Consider the following 13,250-nt stretch of genomic DNA (forward strand, 5'->3'; position numbering starts at 1 on the left):
TATTGTTGAACAGAGAAGATTATTTCAGAGATTGTAGATCCCACCAAAGTTTTCACTGTGTTGTATGTACTCTGTGTGCTACCATTGCTGGTAGGGTCACGTGTGCTGTTCAATGTGTTGATATGTAGATAAATCCTGTTTGCCTGTGGGGCGTATCAACTTCAACCTCCATCTCGATCTCCTGCCTGTCACTCGGCAGTGAATGCACGCACCCACATGGCAGATGGCTACCCTGTCACAAGCATTAATACCCTGTATCTTTCTAAACAAGGGATATGTGGGAGCTCCCTGATACAAGCTGAATCTCAAAACAATAATTGTGTGAATATAGTAATTGTTACAGCTGTGTATAATAGTATTTAAAACAGGATTCGTTTATTCTTGTTTTACATATCCACCCTTACTCTAGTCCCACCCCAGTCAGATACGCGGCGGATTACTGTATCTACAAATTTAGACCGATTTTGTCTGGTTCAGCAGATTGGCCATTACTTCGGGAAATATTCTATGTTAATTTTATGAGGTACTAAATAGTTTTGATGATCTATCAGTATTTGTTAGGTATCCACAATATAATCTATTTTATTGTATTATAGATCAAGCGAGATGAAGAGCACAAGTTAGCAAAGTCCAAGGAAGTGAATGAGGAAGAAGTGGTCAGAGTGCCGATAGCATTCGCCATGGTCAAGTTAATGCAGTCTCTCCCACAAGAGGTCATGGAAGCAAACTTACCAAGGTAATAACCTCTTCCTTGTCCGCCCTTATCAGCTCCCAGATGTGCTGCATATTATGGCTGGTCTACAACTTTATTACCTTATGATATGTCTCACATTTTGGAATATAATCTTGATTCTTAATGGTACAAGTTGTTTTTCTTCCCTATAGCCTATGGCAGGGCTAACCAATAGAAAGTAATTAAAGTGCTTTCAAGGAAAGGTACCTCAATATTTTTTTTTTTTTCACAGCATTTTTCTGAAAATGTGTGTGCTGCTGAAAAATCGCTTCCAGGAGATCAGAGACGTCGCCCGCGACACCTTGATCAAAATCATTGAAACCCTGGGCTCTTGCTACCTCCAGTACCTCTTGAAGGAGATGCAGACGGTTTTAGTTAAAGGATATCAGGTAGACGGTTTCTGTTGTTGCGGAGGATATTTACAGCTTCTGTTCAAGCTGAGGTTCTTACTACTGCTGTGCCCATAAATGGGTAGTGATGGTTCTAAGCAACAAAACTATTAACTGAAGTCATTTTACCTACTTCCATAAAACTTGATGACCCTATCACTGGTGTGCTAAACGGGGGGGGTCTTGTCTATTACTGGGAAGGTTCACCTTTACTGGAGCAGCGTCCTCATTTTGATAACTAGTCCTAGCTGATTGTTGTCTGTTAATAGAAATAAAATCAGCCTGCAAAGGTTGTTGGTATGACAGCATATCAGGATAAGCCAGTCGACAGCTTCTAGACATTTAGAAATAGGTAGATTTGTTTTTTACATGATTTAAATCTTATAGATCTTTCTATTACTTGAAGAAACTATTTTTATTCCATTTAATTATGTAGCAATACAACTCAGCGTTACACTACTTAAATATCATAATGGATCATAATCTTTTTAAAAACTAAGGAAAGAAAAACCTTTACTGTCTGCAGTTAAAGTCTTGAGAATAATGAAAAGTTAGCAGAAGATAAGCTAAGAGGCTTGTTTGGCATTTCATTTCACTTATGATTTCCGCTCTGTGTTGCGTAGTTGCTACATTTGTTATTTGAATTAACTGTTAACAGAATGTATAACATGAATCATTACTGGCTTACAATGAACACATGGGTGAAATATATTGTTGGTCTAAAACAAAAAGTAGTGTCAAATTTATATTTTCATCCACATTGGAATTGGACAAATCAATGTTATATACATTTTAGTTTTGACTATGTACAATAGAAATGAACAGAATTCACTGACTTCTGCATGGTGATATACAAATCTGTCTCAGTACTGAAAATGAGTGTCAGAGTTCAAATAAGGGGGACCAAAAAAATACTTGCTTCCATTAATCTATAGATTTATGGTCTAAGTTTGTTGCTTTTTAAAGATTGTTCTATGGCACCATACAAAATACATTTATGAAGGTATCCTTAAAGATAAGCAAATATACATTTTGGATTTTACAGTCCCTAAAGAAAAAAAAAAAAAAAACATGCGACTGGTCATTCTCTTTCCAGGTTCACGTGCTAAATTTCACAGTTTATCTGCTGCTCAAGACTGTCACTGCTACAATGAAGTCTGGAGACTTAGACCCTTGCATGGATATTCTGGTGTCGGTAAGAGCTCAACTATCAAAACTTGTTTTAGTGACATAGTTAGTGTCACTAGTTAGTGAAGCAGTTATGATTTGATGAAACTGCAGTCAATTGTCAGGAGCTATTTTATAAGTCTGTTATTGCTTGTGATTTGCAAGATCTGTTATGTATGGGGCCCCTGGCGCTGCAAAGACTTGAAATGGTTTTGAGCACACAGAGCCTAAAGATTGGAACAATCTGTTGTCCAGTATTAAAAATGTATCAAGATTGCTTTAAGAAAGGATGGAACTGTTTTACTTTCACTGATTTAATATGCCTGTAGTTATTAGGAACCTGTATTGGTTGTTAAACTATAACCCTAGGACCCATTTATAACTGTAAAATTAGCTTGACTATTTCTTACAATTTTTCTTGTTGCAGATCTTTAACTCTGAGCTGTTTGGTGACATTGCTGAGGAGAAGGAAGTAAAAGGCATTGTCTCCAAGGTGATGGAAGCCAGGCACAGTAAAAGCTACGATTCCTATGAAATACTGGCCCAGTTTGTAGGAAAGGATCGAGTTACCCAACTCATTTTACCTTTGAAAGAGGTAAGTTGTGGGAAAGTTGGATTGGGATTTACAATGGCTTAATGGACAAAAACCAAATTGATAGCCAGATGTTTTAAACGGTGACATCTCCAGTTCAAACTTTCTAAATAAGCCTGTTTCTAACAGCTGAATTCTAACAGCTGTCCTTTTAAACAAATGAGGACTAGTTCCTTAAACTGGGTGCTTGTTTAGTTATGACAGGTTTACATTTTTTGTTGTAGATCCTTGAGAACACCAACAGCCTGAAGATCTCCCGTAAAGTGCACGAAACTCTGCGTCGTGTTGTTTCCGGGTTACTTCTTAACGAGGGAATGACAGCACAGTCTGTTTTGTTACTAAGCCACGGACTCATCAGTGAAAGTTTACCACTATTGACTGAGAAAAACAAGTAAGATATGCCCTCCTATTTTTTGTTTAATAATTTTAAATACAAATAGAGGCAGCAATTACATCTGTTGTTGTGTTCAAACGCCCAATGAGCTCAGAAGCGGACACCTGCAGCACTGGCCTTTGTCCTTTAGAGGTTGATAGCTCTCTGACATCCACTCTCGAGTTCCTGGGTGTAAAAGAGGAAGCTGGCTTGGTTGTGGGATCAGAGGACACCCACTGAACCTTCAGTTCTCCTGAACTGTGTGGGGAATTGCTGCGGTGAGGTGAAAAAATGATTGGTAGAGAAAATTGGGGGTAAAATAATTGGACACACTAAATTTATAGAAACAAATTTAATAAAATAACTGGTCTCCATTATTCCTGTAGCAGTTATGGTAAACCACTCATCCTCTGTGCCTCCATAATCAAATAGTGTGGGTTAGCTTTAATATATAAATGTGTTTTCATTTTTTAGGGAGAAGCTGGCTGCAAAACCTGCTCCAGACCCTAGACTGCAGCCCCAAAGCTGCCTTCTGCTCCCAGTCACCCCTGTCCGGGGAGGGCAAAAAGCCCCTGTCAGCAGTAGGACCAACATGCACATTTTGGTGGACACAGGGCTAAGGGTAAGTCAGAAACAAATATAGCTATTTCTTATCATACCCCCGAAACAAAACCTTGTAGTTGACTAATACTCGTTTAATAAATACGCAGATTTTGTATAGTTCCTTCATTTAAACATTGAACCATACCATTTGAGCAAAACTGAAGACCGTCTAAGAGACACTTTAAATGTTTGTTTACTGAAGTAAGAATTTGCCTTAATACAAAAACTGCAAGTCTTCTACTAAAGCTACAGCCCATAAGCTTCCATTTACATATTTTGTCTCTGGGAGTGTGTTTGTCTTAAAAGTACTGGACATGTGTAGTGTTTTAAATGCTTGTCTTACTTTAATTTCAGTTGCTTCATATGAGCTTAAAAAGATCCAAAATAAATTCTTCAGAAAGTTCTGTATTGGAAATGTTGGACCCCTTCGTAAAGCTGCTCATTGACTGTCTTAATTCCATGCATGTGAAGGTAGGTTTTCATCATCTTTTTAGTTCTTTTTTTTTGTCTGAAACCTAATTTAGATAATTTCCTATAATTTAACTTGACCCACCTGTAAGTTGGTTTTAAAACCAACAATGCTGTTGATATCACCAGGTAATTAACCCAGATATCTCCATTTTAAGATTTTCAAATACATAAAAACTGACCCTGCAAGAACTTTACAAACCTTTCCTTTTCTACAGGTAAATAAAAATATGTATTTGTGGTGCTGTGTGAAATGTTCAAAGAAGCAATGCAAGTCGCTTTGAGACGGTCTCCTTAAAGCTCCAACTTGTAGCTCAGCTACTGTTTAGTTCTAGAAGCTTCAAAGGGGCTTTAAAAATCAGTTCAGGATGCGCTCATATTTTGAATTGGGGATTGTGCTCATGTTGTAATCTTGTGCAGGTAATCACTGAAGCACTGCAGTCATTTACGTGGATTCTGAAGTTCCCCCTTCCTGCAGTAGATGAGAATGCAGAGAAGCTGACCAAGCAGCTGTTTGTGTTGCTGAAGGACTATGCAAAAGCTGGAGCAGCCACAGGAGAGAACTTTCATCTAGTTGTCAACTGCTTCAGAGTTAGTGGAGTTTTCTTTTTTGTAACTTTTAAAGATTTAAATAGCACCTGGGTGATAGTAGACTGAATCTGCTCAGTTCACCCACTTCTGTGAACTTGTTTTGCCAGTAAAAAAGACAATTGTACTAATAGTGCAAAGGGGTGTTCCTCCAAGGCAACTAACACATTAATGTCATTACTTTAAGTTTGCAGAACTGCTGAGGTGTGTGCAAATGTTTAATCTAATACCTTCACCAATGTAATGTTAGCTCATATGTTTGTCTGCTTGACTTGGCTTCTACCTTAGAATTTTTACCTTAGAATTTATGATTAAGTCCAGTTTATTTATGTGTGTGTTTGTCTTTTGTTTTTTCAGTCTATAACAATGCTGGTGTTGTGCACAAAGAATTACAAAATCACAGATAAGCAACTGCAAGTGCTGCTGGGATACGCAGAGGAGGATATCTATGATCAGTCAAGGCAAGCTACAGCATTCGGCCTTCTCAAGGTAAGCTGATTTCCCTGTTCCATTGGTCATAAGAATGTACAGTACTGCCCATTTCCCATCTAGAAGTTAAAAAAAATCCCCAAATAATAGTTGTTGACACATTTTCAAAACATGTTTTTGTGTTCTTACTAAAATTAATGTTCCAATCAAGTACACAATCAAATTGACAGATTGTTGTCAGTAAAAGTATTTTCATATTCAACAAAAATATCAAAAAAGTCCACGTTAAGCGCACAACAGTAAACTCCCTATGAAGATTAATCTTTTATTAACTAAAATATTTTTCTTCTTCAGGCAATTTTATCGAGGAAGCTGGTTGTTCCAGAAATGGAGGATGTGATGAAGAAGGTGGCTACATTTTCCATAACGGGTCAGAATTATCAAGTCCGAATCCAGTGTCAACAGGTCAGTACAGCTGTTTGTTTATATCTGTTATATTTATTTGTGGGTCAGACATGGAATTTTCTATTATTATTATTTAGCAGACGCCTTTATCCAAGGTGACTTACAGAGACTAGGGTGTGTGAACTATGCATCAGCAACGTCTCACCCAAAAGACGATGCACAAGGAGGTTAAGTGACTTGCTCAGTTTGAACCAGGTACCTCCTGGTTACAATGCCTTTTCTTTAACCACTGGACCACACAGCCTCATAACAAATGTGCTTCCACCTGTTCTTTCTTTGTTTTCAGGAAGGCATTGGGTAACAGGCTTTATGAAAATAATATTAATGTTTTGTGTGTGTGTGTTGTTTTTCATTTTAGATTTATCTGAAGTACATTTTGGACTATCCTCTTGGAAACAAGCTGAAACCACACCTGGAGTTTATAGTTTCACAGCTCAGGTAAAATAGTGTCAGACAGCCACTCCATGCATAGATCTATACAGTCAATTCTCATTAAAACGAGCTTTCCTGATACTACGAATGTTCTATATGGTCCCAGTCAAATTTAGCAGTTGTTTATTGTACATTACTTCTTATACAAATTCACTTAGCACAAATGTCCTGTTTTGTCTGAATTTTTAAACTGTGGATGCAAGTCGTCAGCGTTTCCAGTTTAATCAGTACCCTGATGTTGAGGACGCTGCTTTTGTGGTTTAAAAATGCCTGTGATCAGAACGGGACATGCAGATTTCAAGTGCAGTTCATTTGCAATGTATACTTTTTTAAAAGTTCACTTACTGTGAACTTCTGAAATGTGTAATACTTGTCATTGTACTGTAATTGATATTTGATTTTAGTGTTACTGTAACTTCAATAAAAAACTGTCAGTATGCATTTGGCTTAAACTCTTCGAATTAAGAATTACTGATGAGACCATTTTGTTTGCTGGTCCCTTGAAATTCATATTAATGAGACTTGACTGTACATATAAATTTGGCAGGTTTGCTCAGTGTGCAATATTGAATGTATTTATACAGATCCTCATTAAAAATGTAAAATGTAAAGATGTCTTAAAACCTTAAACTGTTACAGAAGCCCCTGTATTGTTTATAAGAAATGCTCCACTTTATCTTTGCTGTAAAAAACTATCAGGATTATGTTTAAAAAATATAACGCTGTTATACGGACAACACAGGACACATAAAAGGTAAATGAATGTGTTTCTTGTAAACACTGCAGAGTTTCTGTAACACATTAACTGTTCCACAACAGCCTTCCTGATTTTATAGGAGCTTGAACATTGGCCAATCAACCCATGTCAGTAATTAACATTTTCTATCCCTTATTTACAGCTATGAATATGAAACTGGACGAGAGTCTGCTCTTGAAGTGATGGCTCATATCTTTCAGACCTTCCCACAGGTATTTAAAACACTTTTTTTTTTTTCTTTTTTTTTTTAATGCATTACTGTATTCCATTTATTGTTAACATATGCTGGGGCAAGGGGGATATATTTTTCTGTCCCCTATAATTTAAAAAAAGATGTGTATATATATATATATATATATACACATGTGAGTATATGTTTTTTCTCTTTTCTCTGCTAGGTCTTACTTCACCAGAATTATGGCCTGTTCTTTGTCCCCCTCATGCTGATGATGACAAATGATGACTCACCCAAGTGCAAGAAGATGGCAGCACTTGCAGCTAAAACCCTGCTCTGCAAAGTGAATAAGGAGCACCAAGACGCCATGTTCGCTTTAGTGAATACCTGGCTCAATGGCAAAAAGGTACATCTGTTGTACCTCATTATCCCTGTGTTCATCAAAGTGAGCTTTTAGTGCTTTGAGTCGAGACTTTTTTGACACCTATGTTTTTAGAAGGCAAAACAAGAATAGCCGTCGTCATTCCAGAGCAAACGTGTGCCTGTTTGCACGTTTATATGGCAGTGTGTCAAATGATATATATTGTATGGTATTGTGTAACAGTAATTCTTTACTCTTGCTGCTAACACTCGTAGCGGAAAGGCCAGTCCCCTGCATGTTGGTGACAATGTTCTCCACTCTGCTGCAGGTGTCTCATCGGCGGTTAGGTGCCCAGGCCTGCGGCCTCTTTGTAGAAGCTGAAGGGATTGAGTTCGACAGGCGGCTTGAGGCTCTTCTTCCTCTCATTGAGAGTGAAATCAACCCTGCCAAGTTTGAAGATGTGAGTTCATTTGTTCACAAAATAAGATTTAATTGTACATGGTGACTGTATACGTTTGCATATCCTATCCCAGACCACACCTTGCTGTTTACTGGGAGGAAAAGTGTATATTGATGTTCGTGTTAAATACCAAATACAATTAAAAAAGCAATTTTAGGCAGTGTTAGCATTAAATAATTCAAATTAAATCCTAGAGATATTCTTATTGTACTTTTTATTTCTGTATTAAAACTGTTACACACTTTGTCTTGTTTTAGCCTGTATCGGTGACTAACTATTTGTTTCAATTTCCAGATAGAGGAAGAGACAGATGAAAAGGCTGCAGACAGGCTGCTGTTTAGTCTTCTAACTCTGATTATAAAACTCATAAAGGAATGTAACCTTTTGGAGCTCTTCAAGCACAGTGAGACCCTCAGCAAAATCTGGAGTAAGTTTCTGCTTTCTGATTGTTATCCACTTAGGCATCCTTATTAAGCAAATCAGAATAGATTACATTGTGGTTAATCATTCAGTATTTCATCCATAGCTAGAAAAGACTCATTGTGTATTTAGTGCATTAAGTATATTCTTCACTGAAGACATTGAGAAAAGCTTATAGTCGACAAGTTTGTTCCTTTTACCGCTATGAATGATTCATTATTGTATCTTTTTTTTTTTTTCATTTCCAGTGGTATTGTAATTGTGGATTTACAATGTATTCACATTGAATGTACAGTATAGAGCCCATCTTGCTCAATTGACATAAATATTTTTTTGTAGGCCACATTTATTCCCACTTGTGGTATCCTCACACCTGGGTATGGCTGACCTCATCCCAGATTTTCGGTTTGCTGTTCGCTGCACACAAGCCAGAGGACTTGGTGAGCAAATGGAACACAATGCAAGCATCTGGAAACAAGAAGACTTCCTCTGAACCCACGGCCTTACAGTTCTTACTTAGTGGCCTGGACAAAAAGGTAGGATACAGTACAGAAAACACTAACCAACCTCTTTACAAAAGGGAATATTTGACTAAGTTAATAAGTAGTAAAATACAGTATTTTTAGTTAATTTCTTACACGTTGATTTCATAACGAAACTATGAGTAGCCTTGTAACTTATTAAATGAAAACTTGGTGGCTCTGCATGCTTACAGTGTGTGTTTATTTTCTTTTTCACAGATGAGAGAGCTGGTTTTAGCTTTCTGTCATCAGCTGCAGTCTAAATTCTTGGATCAGTCAGTGGGAGAGCAGGTATGAATCATCACAGCAAGGGCGACGGTTCAAATTTAAAATTAAAATTAGTTTTTGCAAACATAGAGCACCAATACATTTAGTGAGGTATTTTCTAGTTGTAATAAACATGTAATTTTGACCCCAATACTACTTTCTATCCAGGTGATAAAAAACTTGCTGTTTGTTGCCAAAGTGATCTACCTGCTGGCTCCTGATTCAGAAAGTACTGAAGGTGGGGGGCAGGAGAGTGACGAGGAAGCAGAGAGCGAGCAGGCAGTTAGTGAGAGACCCACAAGGCCACAGGAGGAGGAGGAGGAAGAGGAGGAGAAGGAGGAGGAGAAGGACAGGCCCGCTTCCCTTCTCTGGGTGATGAAGAAGCTCTCTGTGCTGGCAAAGAGAGAGGCTGCCTACTCACCTAAAATCCCCTTAAAGGTGTGTATTCCTACATCTTTCTTTTAAACGACACCTTACAGTACTACTGACTGCTGAAGTGCATGTAAAATGTAATGATTTGCATTACCAAAACCAGGGGAATTTATTTACAATCAAAAGTGTAGGACTAAGTAGACAAATGGAATACTAAATGCTGTTTTGCTCATTTTAAATTGAGGTATATTCAAGGAGAATGTACATTCAATACAGAATATGCTTCTCTGCTTTGGTAAGGAGCATTAGTGAATCCTTTCTGGCTGTTTTTTTGAAGATTAGAATTTAAATTGCTATTTTATACTTAAAGAAAAAACCCATTATTTTATTTTATTTTATTTTATTTTATTTTTATTTTTTCCTGCAGAGAACTTGCGTTTTGAAATTCCTTGGAGCCATCGCGGTTGATCTTGGAAAGGAGAGAGTGGGCCCTTATCTGCCTATCATCATTACACCCCTCTATAGGGAACTCAACAGTACTTATGCAGAGCAAGGTGAATATATCTCAATACCAGCATTTGTAGAATAAACTACCCAGATAAGGGAATACAGCATTAAATACTATTCATGAGTACTGTAGGTGTAAAAAACATTTTTACTTTCCATAAGTTGTAATAGTAGTGTTTTCTTCATTTTTTAGATCCAACTTTGAAGACTCTTTCCCAGGAAATCATTGAGCTGCTGAAGAAGCTTGTGGGTCTGGAGAGCTTCTCCTTGGCCTTTGCAGCTGTTCAGAAACAGGCCACACAAAAGAGAGCAATCCGGAAACGACAAAAAGCTATGCAGGTAATGTTATTGTAGCAGATGACAGCATGTGACAGCTCAGCTACTTATTTTTTAATTTTAAGAAAATGTAATTGTATGGTTTTTTTTTTTACTCCCTATAGGCTGTTGCCAACCCTGCTGTTGCTGCAAAGAAGAAATTGAAGAAACACAAAAATAAAATAGAAGCCAAGAAAAGAAAAATTGAGTTCTTACGCCCTGGTTACAAGGCTAAGAAACACAAAAGCCATGGATTAAAAGACTTAGCAATGGTAGAATAATATACAGATGGACTTATGTTTGCAATAGCAGTTGTAATTCATAAGCGTTATCTTGTGGATAACATAGGGTATTGTAGTTTATACAACAGCCATTGAAAGATCTCAACTTCTACTTATTCTGTGGTCCTGAGTGAATGTTTCTCCTACAGGATTTCATTTTGGAATCTCTCTCGCAGTTGTTTAATTTTGGTTTAAACATGCTTTCTGTCCCATAATTACCCTTGTTTTATAAATAGAATAATCCATGGATGTTCATAGAGTGCTTTGGATATTTCACTTCATAGAGTGTTATAAATATATTGGAGGCTTGTGGGCTATTTTTGCAACTTTCTTTGCAACAGCAGCCTGAAAAACCACAGGAGACTCCTCCTTCTTCAAGAGTTCAATGTGGTTTATGCAATTTAAGCAAGTCCCAGCATAATCACATACTCACTGCACTGCTATGCAACCTGTCATGCTTTGAAAAGCGATCTGTATCCCAATTAAACAAAGTGACATTACAATTAAACGACATAAATGGCATTGGGAAGAACCGTCTCCCAGAGTTGTATCCCATTTAAGCAGAAATCCTGATTTTATCAGTATTCCTGATTTTTTTTAGGTGGTGCCTACAGTACTTGATTTGCCATAACAGTAACCAGATGCTTACTTATTTAATGTAAGCAAATCAATAATTAATGCACAGTTGAATGTACTAATATACGTACAACCAGCAATTGTTTTTCCTATTTTTGTTTTTGTTATAAATAAACCTATCTTGATATCTTTGTCAAGGTACAAGTTTGTTTTATACAGGTTTACTGAGTACTGTACTTTTATATTTACAGTACTTGCCAAGTGAAAATATAACCACAAAAACCATATATATATATATATATATATATATATATATATATATGTATATGTGTATGTGTACACACACTACACTACACTACACTTTCACCATCACAGACCCTTCATAGAAAACAGAACCACTTCCCATTGACAGAGACCATGGTCATAATACCGTCTGTTGGGCTTAAAACTTGCATTAGCCCTGCAACCAGCCCTGGGTTTCAGAACTTCCATTGTTTAGGTATATTATAGAAATGACCAGACCGGCACTCCACCCAGTCCCCAGTCCTGATTAGATTACACTGAACCCCATTCCCCTTCTTAGGGGGAAACAGTATTTTCAATGAGATCTAAAAAAAAAAAAAATGCTTCCAAAATAGTTGGCTTAATCGTATTGACCCTGATTTTAATATTGTATTTATGTTTCTTACTTATTTTCTAATATCTGGTATTGGTCCTGCAAAACTAAAATTATACTGCACTCACAATACTGTATCCACTGTAGCAAATATCCCTCCAAATTGTGATAGATAGATAGATAGATAGATAGATAGATAGATAGATAGATATAATAATAACAACAAATAAATAAAACAGGAAAACATTTGTAACTTTTTTTTATTGAAAACTTAGTAATCTAGATTTTTAAATAATTGATGCATTTTTTTTCATCTAAAAATTACCTGCAAGACCTGTCTTGAGATATGAAGGCACTTATCAAATCTATAGTCCTAAAACAATTGCTGATCAGAACATTTAAAACACCACTTCACTGTTACATATTACTTAGTCAATAATGTTAATATTTTACCAAACGGGTGCTCTTAGTAAAAATATATTATTGGCAAATTCACACCCAGCTTCAAGCATGCTGTATACCATATAAATAAGAAGTATATGCTGTACATTACACTATAAATATGTAAATGTCTTATAAGGGCAGGGAGCACCCTTTCTTGTGCCTCTGTGTGAGCAGTTCATAAGAAAGCAATGCTGTGTATTAGTTATACCTGTTGGAGGCAGGGATGTGCCATGGCAGCTTGGTACACTGCTGTGGTTTCTCAGACTCGGTGCACTCAGTTGTGTCTGTGTTACATTGGTAACATCTGCAGCTGAGCACCACAATGAATTTGTCGAAGGGGTAGACATTGCTGGGGCGCCCTTGGATTTTAATTTTCACATAATTGTACATACAGACACTCTGGGAAAGGGCAGTCTTGAATAGGAGAATCTTCACATTGGGATGAATCAGTAAAACAGGTACAATAAATATGTGCATTTGGAACATGTCCAGTACATTGTATTATCTGACCCAACACAAACTATTTACACTTTCCAAACACGCTCATTAATTAATCAATTCCTTCCTTGTTGTTTTGAGACAGTAATTAAAACTAGAAGGTTCCATGTCCTGCTTATCCCCCTAATATGTTAGTATTTTTTTCCTTCAAATAATTTGCTTTGGTTTACTCATGAGATAAGAGACTCTTGCACAACTGGAAATGAAAACAGTAAAATACAAGCATCATTTTAACCAGAACAGAACAGTGAGGCAGTGTCACAGCAAAGCTTACTACAGGAACTCACTGGACCAGAAACACAAAGCCACATCAAGTTTTAAAAAATGTCATCTTGAGCAAACCAAAGTAGCTACAGTATTCAACACTACACATTATGAATACTACAGATAAAACCAGCTATAAATTACCAGTTTTGGACTACAACAGATTTAAGTTACTGC

At 36.9% G+C, this 13,250-nt stretch overlaps 1 protein-coding gene across 1 annotated transcript in view; it reads left to right on the forward strand.

The window, feature by feature from the left end:
• The window catches only part of utp20 (UTP20 small subunit processome component), a 35,355-nt gene extending 23,912 nt beyond the window's left edge, over window positions 1-11,443 (forward strand). The window contains exons 42-62 of the mRNA XM_058986204.1: window positions 597-736; window positions 966-1,122; window positions 2,219-2,317; window positions 2,717-2,884; window positions 3,106-3,272; window positions 3,729-3,876; window positions 4,212-4,328; window positions 4,746-4,916; window positions 5,271-5,402; window positions 5,697-5,807; window positions 6,166-6,245; window positions 7,139-7,208; window positions 7,395-7,577; window positions 7,861-7,992; window positions 8,287-8,419; window positions 8,752-8,948; window positions 9,153-9,224; window positions 9,369-9,638; window positions 10,000-10,126; window positions 10,273-10,418; window positions 10,520-11,443. Coding sequence (XP_058842187.1) covers window positions 597-736; window positions 966-1,122; window positions 2,219-2,317; window positions 2,717-2,884; window positions 3,106-3,272; window positions 3,729-3,876; window positions 4,212-4,328; window positions 4,746-4,916; window positions 5,271-5,402; window positions 5,697-5,807; window positions 6,166-6,245; window positions 7,139-7,208; window positions 7,395-7,577; window positions 7,861-7,992; window positions 8,287-8,419; window positions 8,752-8,948; window positions 9,153-9,224; window positions 9,369-9,638; window positions 10,000-10,126; window positions 10,273-10,418; window positions 10,520-10,675 — 2,976 coding nt within the window. The 3' untranslated portion in view covers window positions 10,676-11,443. The remainder of the gene's footprint in view (window positions 1-596; window positions 737-965; window positions 1,123-2,218; window positions 2,318-2,716; window positions 2,885-3,105; window positions 3,273-3,728; window positions 3,877-4,211; window positions 4,329-4,745; window positions 4,917-5,270; window positions 5,403-5,696; window positions 5,808-6,165; window positions 6,246-7,138; window positions 7,209-7,394; window positions 7,578-7,860; window positions 7,993-8,286; window positions 8,420-8,751; window positions 8,949-9,152; window positions 9,225-9,368; window positions 9,639-9,999; window positions 10,127-10,272; window positions 10,419-10,519) is intronic.
• Window positions 11,444-13,250: the final 1,807 nt, after the last annotated feature.

The sequence above is a fragment of the Acipenser ruthenus genome, chromosome 14 (genome assembly GCF_902713425.1).
Source record: "Acipenser ruthenus chromosome 14, fAciRut3.2 maternal haplotype, whole genome shotgun sequence".
Lineage (NCBI taxonomy): Eukaryota > Metazoa > Chordata > Actinopteri > Acipenseriformes > Acipenseridae > Acipenser > Acipenser ruthenus.